This window comes from Triticum aestivum, chromosome 5A, assembly GCF_018294505.1.
Source record: "Triticum aestivum cultivar Chinese Spring chromosome 5A, IWGSC CS RefSeq v2.1, whole genome shotgun sequence".
Classification (NCBI taxonomy): Eukaryota; Viridiplantae; Streptophyta; class Magnoliopsida; order Poales; family Poaceae; genus Triticum; species Triticum aestivum.
In genome coordinates this window covers 364,501,281-364,521,323 of record NC_057806.1, presented here as the reverse complement: position 1 = coordinate 364,521,323, position 20,043 = coordinate 364,501,281, and the positions used below count along the sequence as shown (strand labels likewise).

At 45.1% G+C, this 20,043-nt stretch overlaps 1 protein-coding gene and 1 long non-coding RNA gene across 3 annotated transcripts; both read right to left on the bottom strand.

The window, feature by feature from the left end:
• Nucleotides 1-364: 364 nt before the first annotated feature.
• LOC123106927 (uncharacterized) lies at nucleotides 365-3,495 on the bottom strand. Its single transcript, XM_044528952.1, has 2 exons — nucleotides 2,147-3,495; nucleotides 365-678 (listed from the first exon to the last, which is right to left on the bottom strand). The coding sequence occupies exon 1, from the start codon at nucleotides 3,385-3,387 to the stop codon at nucleotides 2,161-2,163; it is 1,227 nt and encodes a 408-aa protein (XP_044384887.1). The 5' UTR covers nucleotides 3,388-3,495; the 3' UTR covers nucleotides 365-678; nucleotides 2,147-2,160.
• Nucleotides 3,496-13,014: 9,519 nt separating this feature from the next.
• Nucleotides 13,015-19,638, bottom strand: LOC123106926 (uncharacterized). 2 transcript variants are annotated; one of them, XR_006451551.1, is made up of 4 exons: nucleotides 19,298-19,638; nucleotides 19,060-19,158; nucleotides 18,886-18,944; nucleotides 13,015-13,892 (listed from the first exon to the last, which is right to left on the bottom strand). It is a non-coding gene; the product is annotated as an uncharacterized lncRNA (long non-coding RNA). The 2 variants fall into 2 exon arrangements; XR_006451550.1 differs by having other exon boundaries at nucleotides 18,886-19,158.
• Between the last annotated feature and the right edge of the window lie 405 nt (nucleotides 19,639-20,043).

Below are 20,043 nucleotides of genomic sequence, written 5' to 3'. Positions count from 1 at the left end.
GTAATTTAGAATGGAGGGAGTAATTCGGAATGGAGCGAGTAGTAGTACTCTTCCCAACGTTGGGAAAAAAACTGGAGTAGTACTTTGTGATCTGCAGTTTGCTACAGTCTTCTTCCCAACGTTGAAGGCTTGGAGTTTCAGAATCATTTTTGCAGGGGTTCTATCTGTATGATTTCACTTCTAAGTTAGTAATTTGTGATCTGCTGTTTGCTACAGACTAGATGTACGCAGAAGATGAGCTACACAAATGTGATCAGGAGCAGCATTGAAAATTTGAAACTAACCTACAATTTCCAACTACCTAGTTTTAGACTTTAGTTTGAAGACTTGGGCCTGTCCCTACGCATACGAATATGGTCAAATCTGGCTGTGGGTACATGACACAAAAATGGTCAAAAGTGAGATAAATATTGCACGCATGCAACACGTACGAGAATATCAAGGATGCTCAGATGGCAGTTTTGAGAATATCATCAGGTCCAAAAGACACTTAGATAAATTACATATATAGGAGCTGGCGACATTGCTTAGATAGTCTAATAAATAAGGTAACAGGAGCGCTTCTTCGTCCTTGCGCTGAGTGAAGCTGCAGATGGCATCAGTGAGCCTAGGGGTGATATGATGTGAGCTGACTTCAAACAAAAACTGTGCTGATTCCACATCTCGGAAGTCAGGAACCTGGTTCACATAAATTGCAGATATAAGCCACACAAATTTGCTGGGGATCGAACCATTATCATGCCATGAACATATTGGAAGGCGGTAGATCAGATAAAAGCTAAACTGATAAGCAAAAAAGAAATTTAAGATTATGTAGATGGTGCAATAAAACTGAAACATGCATGAGTGGTCAACTTTTTCGATAAAAGATTATCAGAAATAGTTTTCGGAGAGTTTGCGTGATTTCAGATGAACTGAAAAATGCTGAGACTTCTTACAGAAAATGCTGAGTATTGCGAAAAGAGTATTTGAGTCAATTGGTCTGTTTGTTAAACTGAAAAAAACATATTATTTCGTTCTAAAAAAACCATATTGCCAGTATATCGCTATGCAGAACATTAAACCATATTACCAGTACAACTAAACAGCATTTAATAATTTCAAGCAATCAAAAATTGAAAAGATAAGGTACTTCCATGAGAAAAGCAATTTAAGCGCTAATGAGATGATGAACAACATTAATTGAAGCACAGGTATTTTTAAAGAATAGCCGGAGTTAACAATCATGTTGCAACCATAAAACATGATAGGTTGTATAACTCTCAACGATTGGCAGATTTCATACACATGAATCCAAAATGTGCAAGGTGATCAGTGAATAATTTATTCCCAGGTACAACACTTATAACACGGAAGATTTTATTTGTTGGCGCAGATAAAACACAAGATAAAATGTCCAATTTCAAACATTGAACAGAGCATATCAAATTCATAAAATTCCAATTTATGTAACAGACTTTACCTTTAATCACTTAAAATTTAATCACTGCTCTGTTCAAAATTATATAGTAACAGCTTAAAAAATGATACAGTAAGCAACCCAGCATTTTGCAATTCTAGAGATAGCCTGTAAGCTAATTAAGTACAGTAGCTAGCATGAAACAAGAACAAGTTGTCTGCCCGGGGTAACATGAGTAACTAAAATGAACCGAAGATTTAACCAAACTCTATCACCATAATTGGTCCCATAATAGTGAATGCTTTGAAATGCAAAATGTGACCGATCGGGATAGGGATGAAAACATGTGTATAGTACTGCAGTGTAGCGATAAACTATGAGCCAGATAGAGGAAGAAAGTACAGTATGCAATTACGGCTTCTACCACTAGCATATATCTCAAACCTAGAGGAATTTAGACAAAAATTATGACTGCAAATTCTAAAACAGAAATTTTGACCACGAGCATATAGGAGTATCTCATTCTCATACCTAGAGGAATGATTGCTGCACATTCATTAATTACCACTTTGAGCACTGTGACTTCTATCAACTTAGAACAAATGGACACATATGTGCTACCAAGTACCAACGCATACACATGAACATGCAACAAACAATTCAAGGCACACCACATAGGAAAATGATCTGGAGAATTAAGCACAAGGTCAAGCCACATCCGTTGGGTAGTAGGGAAGAAGGTTTTACCAATCATCAGAAAGTCAGTTGTCTGGAGCGAGGAAGGCAGGTGGCCACGCGAGGAAGTAGGCGCACATCGGGTGGCCGTACTCCTTGCCATGTTTGGTGTGCATGCGCTCGATCTTGGCGGTGTCCAGATGTAAGGAGTAGCTCCCATACCCCATCGTTCTGATGAACAGCTTGCCGGTACGCCCCGCGTCCATGTCGCTGAGCCAAACACTGAAGATCCTGAGGCACTTGTCCTTGGGCAGGCCCGGCACCGTGTCGTACACCTTGGTGAGATTCATCTCCCTCTCCAGATACCACCCATCGTCGCTCCACCTGGTCTCCCCACGCACCCACACCCGCAGCAGCTGGTCCTCCACGGTCGCGATGCACAGCCGCCCGTCGTCCGGCGTCTCCCCGATGCGGAACTTGCCGAACCTGGGCATCTCCTTCGGCGCCAGCAGGTAAGAGAAGTGCAGTGTGGAAGGGTCCAGCGAGAGCACGCGGCCGGAGTTGCAGATGTGCCAGTAGAGCTTCCCGGCGGCGTGCACGCAGCGCGACTCGAACCACCAGGGGTCGAAGCTGACCTCCACCTCCGTGGCCCGCGGGAGCGCGCGCCAGCGGCACTGGCCGTCGTCGACGGACGCGACCCAGGCGCGGGGGTGCCCGCCGTCGATGGAGATGCAGACGACCTCGAAGCAGAGCTTGCTCGGGTGCGCGCGGGAGAGAAGCCCGGAGCCGACGTAGTGCCTGCAGCTGCGCCAGCGCTGGTCGTCGGGCACCGTGTCGCGCGGCGGCGGCGGGAGGAGCACGCGGCAGCGGGTGGCCGGGTCGATGACGAGGAGGCGTGGGAGGATCCCCTTGGGAAGCGACGCGAGCGGTTCGAGAAGCAGCAGGCCTTGGTGGCAGTCGTGGAGCACGAAGCGGGAGGCCTCCGGAGCGAAGTCGAGGGAGAGGTTCGGTGCGGAGGCGTCGAGGGGAGCGAAGACGGCGGGGGCCTCGATGACGATGTCCTTGGATGCCGAGTGCAGGGGCGGCGGCAAACCGGTGGCGGTGGGGTGGAAGAAGTGGCCGAGGAGAGGAGCGGTGCGGGGGAGGCAGCGTGCGGCGACGCGGCGCCAGCGGTGGCAGGCGAGGGCGGCACGGAGAAGGTCGGCGAGGGAGAGGCGACGGAGAATGTTGCGGAGGCTGTCCACGGGGAGGACATCGACCGCCTTCTGCTGCGGCGGCGGAGGGAGGGTGGTGGACGATCCGGCCATGGCCATGGTTTGTACCTAGTGAGAGGCCAGGTGTCTTCGGCTTGGCTTATAGTGAAAGGACGGAGGCAGGTAGTACGTTTGGTTTGGGCCAGGCTTTGGCAAGGAAAAGCAGCAGAGAGTCGCGTTTACCACCACACCGCTCGCCTTTTTCTTTTTGAACTCACCACATCAGTCACCATGGGTGAACTCTTTTGGAAATATGAAATTCGAAATGGTCTGCTTAATTTCTTCGAAACCTTTTTGTTGCGGGGAAATTCCTTTGATACCTAATAATAAAGGAAAATGCTATCTAGGAACTGTCAGCTCTTTAGACATTCCGAGCGAACTACCTGACGGCCGTTGTATCAAAAACACAAATCTTGATGCACTCTCGGTAGAAAAAACCACCTGTTCTCTAGGAACGTGCCCGGCACTGACACGCTTGCGTCCACTGTCTACAAACACTGGCGGCCCCTCGCATTGTCCCATTTTCCCCCTTCGTTGACTTGCCGAGAGCGAGTGAGATTGTAGAGCACACAAGGAGATGGTTTTGACGATGGCAACCTCTCTCGACAACTGCGACAGGACCGTGCCCGTCGCTCGTGCTGCCGGACACCATTCGGGCTCCCGAGCTAGCTAGGCGCTCCTCCTCGCTGCATCCCGATGAGGTCGGCGAGAGGTCTTAACGGCGGCGGCGGCAGACGTCGACGACCCTCCCCCCCACCCTCCCCAGGCCAGGGGCCGGGGCGACTTCTCCGCGGCCGGCAGAGGCTCTCACCCAACGACGCATGCTCTCCCCGAGAGTGCATCACCCCAAGTGTCGTAGACTGGCCCTCGCCGCCGGCCGACGAGGGCATTGTCGCGATCTTGAAGCAACACATACTCACGATGCTAGAGGAGGCACGGTTGCGATAGTGGCTCAAGCGTGCGGAGGCACAGTGGCGCCTTCCGCTCTGGCTACGCACATCACCATCTACGCCACTGGGGATGGCGCATTTCCACTGCCTCCGTGGTTGCCCTCTGCGAAGAAGAAGACATGCGTGGGGTTACAGCAAGGCGGCACGCACGGGGGAGGGGAGGGCACTGGGAGGCGGCAATTGATTGGGGGGATTCGAGGCGAGGTATAGGCTGGAGACAGGGCTAATGCCATGGAGCTCATGAAGGTTGAACCCCCCCCCCCCCCTCTTCTTCTCCCTGCTCCCTGATGACCCACAAGTATAAGGGATCAATCGTAGTCCTTTCGACAAGTAAGAGTGTCAAACCCAACAAGAGGCAGAAGGAATTGATAAGTGCTTTTCAGATTATATTCTCTGCAGGTGCGGTAAGGCAATTTTGACAGATATTGCTATGGACAAGCCAAAAGTAATTCTTATAGTGATTAAAACGTTCTCGAGGACACTCATGAGTTTCATTTAGTTACTTTCACCATGATTCATTGACTCGCATTCATTGCTTTGATAAGTTGTCATGTGTGGAGCTAGTGTGTTGTTCTTACTTGAACAAATAACCTACTTATGATTACCCCTCCTCTTGCAAGCATCCACAACTACAAGAGAAGAATTAAGATAAATCTAACCGTAGTATGAAACATAATCCAGTCCCTTACGAAACGGCTCATAAATTAGGGTATAGCTTTCTGCATTCCCTCAAGCCATCATCTACAATCCCACAATGATTTCCCCTAGGCCCAAACATGGCGAAGTGTCATGCAGTCGACGTTCACACGACACCACTAGAGGAAGAACAACATAACACATGATCGAAACATTGAACAAAAACCAATTTCACATGATTACAGATATGTCTTCAACACATCTATAATTTTTTATTGTTTCATGTTATTATATTATCATTTTTGCATGCTTTATATAGGATATTTTATATTATTTTTATGGACTAGCCTATTAACTTAGTGCGCAGTGTCACTTTCTGTTTTTACCCATTTTCTTTGTTTCACAGAAAAACCAAACCAAACAAAGTCAAAACATGATGAAACTTTACGTTGATTTTTTCTGGACTATGAGAGACACTAGAAGCTTCGAGGAGAGACCAGGAGATATACGAGGGGGCGACGAGATCACACGGTGCGCCTTGTAGGAGGGGCGTCCCATCAGCACTTGTGGGGCCTGTGAGGCTCCGTTGGACCTAATTCCTGGGCTATAATTCCCTAATATTCCAAAAAAGATGGAGCGAGGCCCGAAACAATTTTTCCGCTGGCTCAAGGCTCTGTTCTTCCGCGATCCCATCTGGAGGCCTTTTTTGGTACTCCGCCGAAGGGGGGAACCATTGGGGAGGCTATCTTCATCGCCCTTTCTACCTCCATGCTGATGTGTGAGCATTTCCTACAAGACCTACGGGTCCATAGAAGTAGCTAGATGGCTTTGTCTGTCTCTTTTGATCTCCAATGCAATTATCTTCTTTGAGATCTATTCGATGTAATTCTTTCGGTGTGTTTGTTGTGATCTGATGAATTTGTGGGTTTATGATTAGACTATTCATTGAAAATATTTGAGCCTTGTGAGATTTAATTTATGTGTGATTTTATAGCTATGTATGCTTTTTGATCTATGAGTCTTCTTTGGTCAATTGGATGAGTAGATCTTCAGAGGGAGTGGATTCAATCTTGCGGCTAGTCTTACCCAGTGACAGAAAGGGCAAGGCACGTATTGTATTGTTACTACTAAGGATAAAACAACAGGGTTTGAACATATTGCTTGGTCTTACTTTGTCTGCATTATGTCATCTTGCTTAATCCGTTACTCCGTTTGTATGAACTTAATACTTTTAGATGCATGCTGGATAACAGTCATGAGGTGGAGTAATAGTAGTAGGTGTTAGTAAGTTTAACGGTCTACTTGTCATGAACGTCATGCCTATATATGAATTATGCCATGAAGAATTACAATCATAATTATGTGCAATTCTGTCAATTGTCCAACAGTAATTTGTTTACCCACCGATCCTATCCTTATGAGAGAGATGCCTCTAGTGAACCTATAGCCCCCGGCTCCATTTTCATGGGTGTTTTTATGTGCAATGAGGCGTTATATCCACCCCTTCAAATTTGGTAAGCTTACCATGCCAATGCTACACATCATCCTAAACATGACACTACATACTAAAATAACACGATTAGAACAAAATTGCATGATTTGAAGGCAACATACTCAGAGTAATTGGGGCAACTGACTTAAACACTTAGCTCTGTAATATCAGGATATTAATTAGGGAAGGTAACATGTTTTAAGACAACAAGGGCATCACATGCGCAACATAACATGAGAGCTTTTGTCCTCTAGACAAAATATATACATTTCAACAACAAACACTACTTACACTACTATTTAGATAGCGTGGAAGCAATTCTGGCCGCATAGCCCCAGGTATGCCAAGCATAGGGCTTAGTAGTGGATGTGACATTGCCATAGATATTTACCTTGAAGCCCCCGCCCGTCAGCTTAAAGACGATGACTTCCTCCTACTTCACGTGGTGCTTCTGCCAGCACTCACTCTAGTTTCGAAACAACAACACCTGGTCACCAAACTCGGACACCTGCACCCATTCCTCACACCACCGGCAGGAGGCCACTGATATGCAATGGGAAGGCGTATCTCGAGCCAGTTCTTGAGGGGCTTTTGGAAAGCCATCAAGACGACAAACATGGCCATGTTGTCCATATCCATATGGACATAGAACCGACATGTACCGTTCTCTCGGCATGTGGCCTAGATTGGGTCAGTGGACATGATGGCACAGAGGCGATACCGCCGCCTCCCTCCTCCCCGGCAATTTAGGCTTAATGCCCATGGGTTGAGCGGAGCACATCCTGGAAGCCAGGCGATGAATGGCAGCCACCCCCTCCCATGACGTGTCACTTGGTCTTCATCACCTTGTCTATTAAGCATACATTGGTGATTATCATTGCACAATAAATCAAGGAAGTGCACAACTCAAGGAGAAATCATTGACATGCAAAGACATAGGAAGTGCATAAGTGAAGCATAATCCTGGACATTGTGTATTGGCATGATCTAACACAAAAGTCATTGCATAATCATGGACATGCAAATACATAGGTTGCACAAAAGCGAATCATAAGCATGGACATTGCACGTTGACACGATCTAACAAAAAAGGCATTGCACAACTATGGACGTGCAAAGACATCGGTAGTTCAGAATAAGATTAAGCATGGACATCGCACATTGGCATGATCTAACGCAAAGGCATTGCACAATCATGGACATGCAAAGACATCGACAATTCAAAATTGAAGCATAAGCATGGGCATTGCACATTGGCGAGATATAAGACAAAGCAGTGAGGATAACCATTGACATGCACATTAGCGAGATCTAAGACAAAGCAGTGCACAATCTAGCATAACCATTGACATGCACATTGGCATGATCTAAGACAAAGCAATGCACAATCTAGCAATGTGCATGTACAATCCAAATTGACATACACATTGTCTGCCACAAATTTGTTATGTGTACAATCTAATCGAGTCATGCTAATCAAATGCACATATATGAAATACTCTAACTGCGTACCGAATCCCCTAGGAACTAAGCATTCCGCTTGAGGTGGACATGAAAGCATCGTAAATCGGCCTAAAACACCCTAACCGCATATCCAATCCCCTCTTCTATCCTCCAATCAAAGTTTACGAACTAATGTAACTTCTTGTAGATAGAAAAACTTACAGTGGCCGCATGCGATAGAGGTGTTGATGCCAGAGCCGAAGAAGAAGACCCCAACACTCCAGCTGCGGGAGCCGTGGCGGGTGTCAGAATCCCTGCCTCCAAAGCTAGGGATTTCCTGGCACCCTCATTGGAACTCTATACAACCGCAAATGATGTCCCCGCCCCCACACCCGCACACTCACAGGCAGCCCTCAAGGTACCAGCCATTGATGGGTGCTCAATACATGCCGAGCGCGGCTTGGTGAAGATGGGAAAAGAAGACTTGAGCCTCCTCTCCATATCCCCCGATTTGAGGCTCCTTGCCTCAATGCCGGTGAGCCACCAGAGGTGAGCACTAGTGTAGGGGACAAGGATTCAAGTAGTAAGATGGTCGAGCAAAGCCGGCCTTCAATGGCAAAGAAGGGGTGGTGAAATAATAGGGGTTTGAATGGTGAGTGGAGTTATGACCGAAGCATCCCGTCTCTCGTTCTTCCAACGCGTGTAACCGCGTGCAACGATGCATCCCTTGGAAACATGTGAATTCCTCTCCCAGCCCAGAGATGCTTTAAGAACCGTGCGAGTCATGAATTCAGTGCATCCTAGCTAACCAAACGTCTATTTTGGCATCGTCAGGGTCTGCATGGGAAGAATGCCAACAACCAAACACATCCTCGTACTATCTAAATTCAAGATCCAACTATCCAAACACATCCTTGTACTATCCAAATTCAAGATTCAAGTATCGCTACTTTTTCCGAATATGTGTGTATGCATGTTGTCCTATTTTTGCGAGTTATGGCAATTCACCATGTAATCTTTATTTTTACTTTTTCCAAGTCATTGCTTGGAACTTAGATACTTGGTTTGCTTTAATAAATGGTTGTGTGCATCATACAATCCACAGGACGGTGGTACTCCTCCTTAAAAAAAGGATTCAACTATCGCTAGATACGTAAATAAAAGCTTTGACAATCATCGACCCACAATGGCCAAATCTGCAAAATACCAAGGCAAGAAGGAACAATACAGAAGTCGAAATGCGATGAATATTACAGAATACGACCAAAGCAATGCATCGTCCAAAATAAGCATAATTTAACAGTACACCTTGCTAAATATCATCAAGTCCAAATGACGTTTGGATAAACATAGCATCAAAAGATTGCTTAAATACTGGCAGGAAGGTCAAGGTAATCAGAGGTTCCCCATGAACTCAACGTTAGGTGGTAGCATGAAAGTAGTGACCCAGAAATGAAGAGCTGACTTCAAACAAAGATGCGCCAATTCCTTACAAATCACCAAACGGCCTGAATCATAGAAATGACACAAGTATCAGCTACCAAATTTGCATTGAAACAAACCAATATAACTTGATGAAAGTGCAGGATTAGCAAGCAGTATAAAAAAATCATAGCTCATGTCTATGATGTTTACTGTTCAGAATTCAAACCTATAAGTGAATACCAGCAAAAGATTTTTCTCTTCAAGAGTTGTCGAAAAGATTGCAACAATTGAGACAAAATGACAATTACCGTATTATGAAAAGAAACTGAATAAGATGTGCTATCTTCTAGACAAGAAGTAGCCAAATCATCAATTGGTTTCATGCAGTGAGGAGTACGAGGTACCTAATTAACCAATAATCGCACAGTGAACGTCACATATATAATCATATGCATATTTGACACCAGTAATATCCTATCTGGATTTCTTTGATCTCCTAAATGATCAGATACTACAAAAATAGAAGCAAGATTGTGTCCTTATCAATTGTAAAGATAAGAGAAAGTAAAGGTGACATCGAGGGTCACAGTTAAGAACTTAATGTGAATAATGAGGACCATCTCCCAACCCAGTACCACAAGGCAAATGTGTAAGAGAAAAAAAACACATTAAGATGCTGATTTCCCAGGAATACAATTCATAAACAAAAGCTAAAAGACCCAATATGAAACTTGCACCAAGCCTGTGAAAGAAGCTCACTACAACTCCCAGCATAAAAAAATCTGCACTTTGGAAATCTAAAGGTAACCTAAAAGCTGTTTTTATAACAAATCAAAATGAGCAAGGAAATCAGAGTGAGCGGGCAGTTAAAAGTTAAAATGTAAACCTAATGTACAAAACTGCAATGTCAGAATGAATTTTACAATCCATGCATGAGCAACGTTAGTTACCAATGTAAACATTACTAGCAGGTAGTGCGCGGCGGCACGCCGCGCCACATGAATTTACAAACTATTTGTTTTTTTGGTAATATTTGGTAACTCGTCCCAAGACTTGATTCATTGCAAAGTAGTTCATACAAGAAAAGAATACATCTAGTTGGTACGTGCATACGTGATCTACAGTAGATAGTGATAGTGGCTACTGGACACAGAATTATAAAGCTCTTGTTCTTTTGTAGATAAGATGTTGATCGTCCAGCTGGGTTTGTCTCAGTGATGTAGTGGTAAAGAGATGAGGCTAGTTCTTATGCTTTGGTTCTTGGTGGTTTGTTCCCTATGTACACAATGTTGAAGTTGCTTTCATTTCATTCAAACTTAGTCCGTTTTGAATTGATGAATGCCCCAGATCTTGATGGATTGCAAACTATCTTGAAATTAGAGATTACCTTTTTTATTTTAAGAATCCTTGTTTGCCTTGATTTCTCTGACAGAATATAAAGTGGACATGAGAGCTACTTTGTTTGTTTAATAAGGTTGTAAACTTAGACGCATGTATCTTTATTTATTTTCACACAAAGTGTTTAAACTGAAGTTTTCTTTTTGCTTGACCACTACAATGAATTCGGTGCAGTAGACGAGCGAAAGATAAATAGTACAGAAAGATAAAAGTCAACATATCTATACATTGTTGACTGGCAGAATAAGTTTTAATTAATCAAAATCAACATAAGCGAGGTGGGAGGAAGAATTAATTAGCATGTGAGTCACTTCATATGAAAAACAAATCGAGGCTAGGCAGTGCAAAAAAATGCCGAATCAACTAATTGATATTAGTTAGTCTGAAGGAGTTGACTGCCTTGTGGCTCAGTTTGGGCGTGAGCCAACCCGACAAAAAAGTAAGAGTTATATTGTTTTTTAGAAGAAAATAGGTTATTTTCTGCTTTTAATAGTACTTACTTCATAAAAATGCCACCCAGTTCAGTGCACTTTCATTACCATGCCATTTCTTTTTCTTTTCCATTTTCTAGCACTTGAAAGGACCAAAGTGCCCCTGATGCTATCTAACCTTATCTGTTGTGTGTGGACTGGTTGGATAAGGATTGCTCTCGGGCTAGCTCGTCGCCGTACCCCACTGCTGCTTGCGGAAGCCACCGCATCTCTGGGCCATAGCTTGCCCACGCGTGTGCGAGCAACCGTAGCTCCCCCGCCGATGGCCCATGCCTTGCTGATGCCTGCGCGAGCCACTGTGGTTCGTCGCCGGTGCTTGTCCATGTCTGTAGGCGCCGGCGCAGCTCGTCCTCGCCTTGCAGATACCTACACAAGCCACCGCAGCTTGCCGCGGGTTCTCCCCCACGCACGCGCGTGACAGCGCAGCTCTCCGCGGGTGCTTGCCCTCCCCTGCGCGCATCGGCGCAGATCGCCCTCCCCTGCTGGAGAAGCATTCTAGTGGCGAGACTGGTGCTGAAGAGAAGGTGGATGCCTTGTGCAGGTCCTGAGCAAGTGGCTTAATGGCAGCAACGGCCGGAGGAGGAGATGGATGCGTGTGCAGGTCCTGAAGGTGTTGAATGCAAGCAACATGTAAGTCACATTTATTGTAGTCTTTTGCTTGATTATGGATTGCAATTTGGAAATTACGTCAAGAATAGCATGTCACGTTTAGCTTCACAACCACGATGAACTGAGCGACAATACAACAAATGAATAATACCACAAATTTCAGTTCATAAGCTACTTGTTGCAATCTGTTTTGTTGCACTTGCTATAGCTTATACAAAGACAGCAATGGAATTGTAGGTAGAAGTGGCAAAAGTATGTAGACCTCAAATTTCTGTACATTGGCATGGGAGAGATATACAGACACTTCAACAATGATTCATAGATGAATATGAAATAAGTTCACATCTGCCAAAAAACCGTGATGAGTTCACCTAATGAGTTCATAGATAAAACTAAATGAGTTCACAACGCAGAATGTAGATGAGCTCACCGCTAATATAAGCTCACGGCTCAGAGAAATTGAAGGAATTGAGTTTAAATACAAGAAAACTACTTGATGAAATAAGTCTGGAACTCCGTGTTTGGAACTTGATTTATGTTTAATAATATGAATGTGTGCATGAAGGGGAGCCTTGGCGCAGTGGTAAAGCTGTTGCCTTGTGACCATGAGGTCACGGGTTCAAGTCCTGGAAACAGCCTCTTACAGAAATGTAGGGAAAGGCTGCGTACAATAGACCCAAAGTGGTCGGACCCTTCCTCAGACCCTGCGCAAGTGGGAGCTACATGCACTGGGGCTGCCCTTTAATATGAATGTGTGCATCATTTGATGCAGAGGCCCGGGTAATCCCCTTTTTGAAATAAAATATGTGTAACATCAATTTCATAGGGATCAATCATCCAATTTGTAGCTTTCTCTTTGGTATAAGCTTCTTTGTTGGATATGTGGTGTTGGAATGAGACTAATGTTACAGCCCAATAAGCGGTATGTGACAGCAGGCCTTCTCTGTGTCGACGGGCCATATTAAACTCATCTTTGTCCGGCAGGACAGTGGAGTGATTTGGAGACGTACTAAACATTTCTCTCCTCGGAGAAGAAATTCCCAACTCCACAAACAGTTGATGTTCTTCCAGGTCGCTACAGTGATGGAGTCAATTCATTGGTACAACACCGGCATGAGCACAAAGGCAACTGGCCGGCGGTCATATGTCCATGGAAAAAAAATACTAATTACTTCATATTTCTTGTTGTAATTTCAGTGATGACTTCCGGGTAGAACCAGGGTGGCTTCATGGCATCGCCGAGAGTAGCTCTGCCATTGAGTCGCTGGATCTACTTGCAAGTAGTGGAGCGCCCTAACTCATTCAGATCCGTAAGCATCCTTTGTTTCCTTCTTTTTGGTTGTTTGAATCGTTTGATTCCACTTTGTTTTCAGTGCAAAGAATAACTACCACCAGTTAGATCGACCTGTGATGATAATATATGTGATTAATTTATGTTTGTCATCCTCGTGTTTTTGTACGATTAACATCTACCACTACATCATCTATTTTTGGAATGAAATTTAACTAATGTATATATATACTTTTGTGTCAGGTAGTCTGATTGTTTAGCATCTGTTGGTATAAATAACATAGTTTTCTGTTTAATTAAATAATTAACATTTTTTTCTTATAGACCGCAATAGTATCTCCGTTGAAAATATTTGACAGAATTGTTTCTTGTTATCTGAATATTTTTGTCACCATGGCTATACAGTAATAGAATGAATCTATTAGGCAGTGTTTTATCTGATGGGGACAACTTCTGATGCTACCATATATTTTTTTTGACAGTAAGACTCATGGAACATAATAGACTAAAACTTCTGCCTGGAAAAGAAGCAATAGAGAAAATTAATTTGCTAGATTTGAAAATAACAACCTGGTATTTTAGTGTTTAGTAAATTGACAGCATCATCACAAACACCATACAGAGAGAGTTTTTTTTGTCTAATTAGATAATTAATGACATACATGAACAGATACACTGGGTGAACTATGTGGTCATCACCCCTCTGTCTAATACTCATCGCAAGCACCAAAATAAATTATATTGAGTCTAGTTTTGTATAGAAAGCCCAACTGATGAGGCTAGCATAACTTCCAAAAGTCAGTCTTGACAGGTACTCCCATACTACTAACCTGAAAAAAATGATTTTTTTTACTAAAATTATGAAGTAAACAATTAAGCAAAAGAGAAGTTTTCTCCAACCAGATTTTTTTCCTTCTAATTACCAACAGAGAATTAATTATGTCCTTGTTAAGCCCAACTGGTGAAGGGAGTATAACTTCGAAAAACCAGTGTTGGCAGGAACTTCTAAACTACTAACCTTAAAAAAACATATCCATATAGAGATGAGAGCCAAAAAACCTTTAGCCAAAATCGGTAGCAAAAAGAAAATTCATATAGAGATGGCAAGTGGAAGTTCTTTATAATGGGAGTCGGGAAAAAATCCGAGTATTTAGTGACTAAATTAGCTAAATAATATGACCAAGCTACCACATTAATGTATGCCTAAAGAATACATCTAAAAACAAAGGATGATGAAGTCAAGTGTGACATACATATCACATATCAATACCTAATATCTTATTATCAAAATGCATCCCAATCCATGATGATCCCAGCAACATGTCAGGACCCCGACTCAATGCCACATAGATCTAGCATGTAACACTTCATATCACTTTGCGGCCTCACGCACGGTATTCCCACGGGTGTCGCCTTACCTTTACCCGGAACCGTTTGCGCCTTTTGGCACACATATATGACAGTGTCGCTAGCATCCATATGATAAGGAGCCCGGGCTGACATGGCTAGTCGTAAACCCAAAGTGGCACAAACTTACAGGGACAGGCATCCATGACCCAGCATCGAACGTGTCGGTCATCAGCGAGTGAATCCAGACTGTAGCACTGGGCTAGCAGGACTCCGGTGAACCGGGCTGTAGCGGGCTAATAGGACTCCGGTATTCATCGCGTGACATTTCCCCGAAGGGACAGACACAGGAACGAAGAAGGACACATGCCGGCCAGCCTAAGTGTTCCGGAGCAGTAGCAAGCTACCATGGCTCGGTGGAAACACTAGGAGGCATTTCCCGGTAAGAGAGGCTACTAAAGATAAACAACTAGATAGTCAGATCCCACACATACCAAGCATTTCAATAACATACACACAATATGCTCGATATGTGCAATACAACATGGCATCACAAAATGACTCTACGACTCAAGTAGTCTATTCAATAGGCTCCGAGGAGCGAGACATTACAAACATGGGTCTCATGACCCAACAATCAGAGCATACAAGTCAAAGCACAAGCGGAAGCTATCATGTCTGAGTACAGACATCTATAAATGAAAAAGGCTGAGAAGCCTGACTATCTACCAGATCCTGCCGAGGGCACAAGATCGTAGCTGAGGTAACAAGCTAAACGTCGAAGTCCAAGCGGAACTAATAGTGAGACTGAAGTCTCTCTGCAAAAACATAAAATAGGCAAATGTGAGTACAAATGTACCCAGCAAGACTTACATCAGAACTAACTACATATGCATCATTATCAACAAAGGGGATGGTGGGGTTTAACTGCAGCAAGCCAGCTTTGACTCGGTGGCTATCCTAAACTACGACTGCAATGTAACTCTTTTGAGGTGGCGCACACGAGTCCACATATTCACCATATCAATACACCACTATGGATCCGCTCCCGTCTCCCTACGAGAACGCCATCCATAGCACTCACGCTTATCTTGCGCATTTTAAAGTATCCACTTTCACTTGTCTATGAACTGATGTAAGCAACCCAGAAGTCCTTTACCGCGGACACGGCTATTCGAATAGATGATGTTAACCCTGCAGGGGTGTACTTCTTCATACATGTTTCCACCACTTAGCGTCTGCACACGACATGTGCTCGGCAGACTTCAAGCGAAAGCCGACGTGGGTGTAGACCACGACCTACCTAAACACTCAAGTCTCTAGTCCAGGTTTATCGCCTATTCGGGTTCCATCCATGAGGAGATCCGGCCGGAGTTTCGCTCACAGCCCCAAACGATGTGAACAGGGTTCCCGAGATACCAAACGGGCATCCGGTACACCGTGCCACGTACCTACCGCATCACAGCCCACCCCTACGGTCAGCGCTGTCCACGGCCTCCAGTAAGCTACAAACACCAGAAACTACTTGCAACTCCTGGACAGAGGACTAGGGTGAATAAGAAGTCGAGCGGGGTCATATTTCAGGGCCCAATGTATGGTAGTAGCTGAATCATGGATCACAAACACAGAACTCAGTTCCTGAGGACGGCTTCAATGAGACAACCCACCATGTACTCCTACATGGCCTCTCACCGCTACCTTTACCAAATCGTGTTCACACACCTAGCTCACACACAGTAGGACATGTTCACACGCCTCTGATTCATCCCCGATGAATCAGACCTGACTCAACTCTAAGCAGTAGCAGGCATGACAAACAAGCATGAATGAGTAGGCACATCAGGGCTCAAACAACTCCTACTCATGCTAGTGGGTTTCGTCTATTTACTGTGGCAATGACAGGTCATGCAAAGGATAAAGGGGTTCAGCTACCGCAGCAAGTAACAGATGAATCGGTGTTGTCCTAATGCAGTAAAAGAGAGCAGGAGCGAGAGAGTAGGATTATATCGGAATGAACAAGGGGGTTTTGCTTGCCTGGCACTTCTGAAGATAGCATTGAGTCTTCATCAGTGTCAACGATCACATCATCGGTATCACGTCTATCGAGAGGGGACAAATACCGGCAACACAGAAGGGAACACAATCAATCCAATGCACAATATGATGCATGATCATGACATGGCAAAATGAATGTGTTTTGGGCTAATGCATCTAGCAACAAGTTAAATGGGGTTGGTTTGAATACAAGATTCAAATTCAAACTCCATATGTGATTATTTAAATGCCATTTAATTGATTTGTGCTAAACAGCATCTATAAGTTGTTCTAACATGCATGAAAATGGTACAGATGGATTCCTTGAATTTTTCTGATAATTTTTCATATATAATTTATTTAATTTGGAGTTACGGTTAATTTTCTATGAATTTTAGAAGTTTATACAATTTTCTGGATTTTCTGATTTATTTTAAATCCAGAAAATCATTTAATGCGTCAGCATGACATCACCTTGACGTCATCAGGTCAACGGGGCAGATTCAGGTCAAACCTGACCAGTGGGGTCCACTGGTCAGTGACACAACTAATTAACCAAGTTAATTAGCCTTAAGTTAATTCTAACTAAACTGTTTGTGGGGCCGGGGCCCACTGGTCAGCGACTAATCAGCTAACTAACCTAGGTTAATTAGTGTTAAACTAATACTAACTAAAATGTCAGGGGGGTGGCCCACACGTCAGTGACACACGGGGAACGTCAAACCTGGGTCAACTCGCCGGAGTTGACCCGCGACTCGTCGCCGGCGGAGCCAGAAACGGCGGAGGGGTGCGGGTTTCCTCCTCCGATGACCAAATGGCCGGCGGAGAGCGTCTACGTGACGCGGGCGCTCGTCCGCGTCGAGTAGTGGCAGCGGCTGGGCCTAAGATGGCCGGAGTCGTCACCGGCGTCGAGCGTGGCGGTCGCCGGAGCTCGGGCGAGCTCGGGGTTGACGCTACGGTGGCCGGGGAGGCTCGTGCGGGGCACCTACGTGTTCCAGGCAGCGCGGGGAGGAAGCTGAGCACGACAGCCGGGCCACTAGGTGGCCGGAGGCACGTCGGCGGCGATCACAGACGGCGGCGGGTTTCGGTCATCAAGGGGGCGACGGCTACGGCAACCAAACGAAGAGGGAAAGAGGGGGAAACGGTGGCGGAGCTCACAGGGGTTGCGACGGTGGCCTCGGGGAGCTCGGGGAGGCGTCGGAGGCGGCGAATCGCCAACGGTGAGCTTCGGTGGCCGGCGACGGAACGGCGATGGTGGCGGCGTTGCAGGGCTTCCGGAGGGCCGTGGGTCGGTGGAGAGGGAAGAGGGGGTCGAGGCGGAGCCTCTGGGCTAGTCGGGGGAGCGAGGGAGGCCCGGTGGCCGTGGTTATGGCGAGCGGCGGCGACGGGCTCCGCTCGGTGAGGAGAACAGAGGAGGGGGGGGGAGAGGGTTCCGGGGAGAGGATGAGGACGCGGGAGAGAGGGAGAAGGGAGAGGGGGTCGGGGACTGTGTGGCGTCGCGGAAGGGACCAGGGGAGGAGGAGGCAGCCAGGCAGGGAGGAGGTGGCCGGGGCGCGTGGCCGCGCGCGCCGGGCGCGTGCCCGTCCTCCTGGCAGAGGAGGAAGGCGACAGGGGAGGGAGGCGGCGGTGGGCTGGGCCAGCGGGAGGAGCTGGCCAGCTGGGCCGGCTACAGGTAAGTGGCCCAGGTAGGCTTCTGTTCTTTTTATTTTTTTCTTCTGTTTTGTTTATTTAATTTATTTTGCCACTGTTTTGAATTTAAAAAAATTCAAACAAAGCTAAAAACTCCTCTGAATATTTTATATTGCTAAATGGACTTTTCCAAAAGCTTATAAAATATATCAGGGGTATTTGAAATTATATTCTAATTATATGAATATAATTCAAATTCAAATAGCTAATGAATTAAATCCAAAGTCCCAAAAATAATTCCTTAAAAATGTTCAATATTTTGGTTGGGACCAGAACCCTTACCAAAAATTATTAAACATTTACGAAGAGCATTTTGGAGCAATGAATGAGATTTCTAGGGTTTTTGCCCCTCTTTTATTTAAGTTTTTGAGGCTTCCAAAATTCCTCAGTTCAAGTTTCAAAAATTTAAACATGATGCACACATGAGCTAGCCTAGAGCACTACCAGCAGCTAGGGATGTGACACAACATCTCCAAAATGGCAATCCTGTGTGGATAGTATATACATACTCACTTCACAGTGCAATTTATTGTATATTTAATATCATGTGTTCAGCATATAGTACCCTATAAGGCTAACAAATCTACATTAGATTTCTTTAGTACAAGAGCAGATTTTGCTAAGCTTCTAAAAGAAATTGATAATGCCTCAATGGCTGAGCGCCCTACTTTAGGCAAACTTGTTCAAAGAATTAAAAATGATTCATTTTATTTTTAGGAGAGAGAAAACTATCACAAAAGGAACAATAAATACCTGAGAATAATTTAGTAGTAAAATAGTCATCAAGCTGTACCATTTCCTCTGCATGTCAGCTATTCAGCACATCATGTGTTTATTTGTTTAAAAACCATGTGAAATTAAACCACAATTACTTCCATCGAGAAAATGAAACACAAAACGTAATGGAGAGATTAAGAATAAATATACCATGTCATATTAAAGATGCAGGTTCCGAATTCCTTGCACATTCACACAAGGAGCTGGACCCCCAAATTTGTGTCCTCAGCACAGACATGCACGCAATGCCTGAACATTCTTCTTAGATTAAGAATTTGTAGCATATGCACCCAACTTTAGATCTGATGAAATTCTAGTACTAATAACTCGTCTACTCGTACAAGGAAACCACGCACACCAGAGGAGAGGAAAGGGAGATGAAGGGGACCTATTGCCGGGGCCGAAGTTGGGGAAGACTGAGGGGAGTCGATTAGGATGGAGAGCGGCAGGGCAGCGAGCTATCCAGCGCCAACTGCAGGCGTGCCACCTTGGACCATGGGAAGGCCACCGCCATGTATCCGCCTTGGAGGCCAGGGACAGAGCCGGAGCCGAGGAAGATCTATGAGAAGATGATGTCATGCGGCTCTCCTGATTCATGGTGTAGCTTGCACGCACCTCCCGGCCGGCCAGACGGAGCGGCAACCAGGCGCACCATGGGATCTTGGGTGGAGGCTGGAGGGCAGCATCAGGAGGAGAGATGGGCCTATAGGTGAGGAGTGGTTTGACACATAAGAGAAGAACACAGCAAGGAGCTACTTATAGGCAAGCAAAGAAGGACCCAGAACACAAACGATGTGCAAACGTGGAACTCCAAACATGCAAAGATGGACACATGCATGCATGCATGAGCCATGCAGCAGCACACGTATACCAGCCCATACAACATCCCATGCAGCTAATATTTTTTTCTCACATGAGACAAAATCAGCTCATGCAGTCATACCACCTTTCCACATGAGACAATATAAGCCCATGCACCTTTAGAAGAAACATGCACAGTCCAAGTGAGCAACCAAGAGAGCAATCAACCATTTCACGAAAGCCACCATGCACACGTGTCGCTCAATCAGCAGGGGTAAAAAAATTTCCAAAAAACCCAGAAAAATCGAACCCTTACGGGCCTAGTCTTCTTAG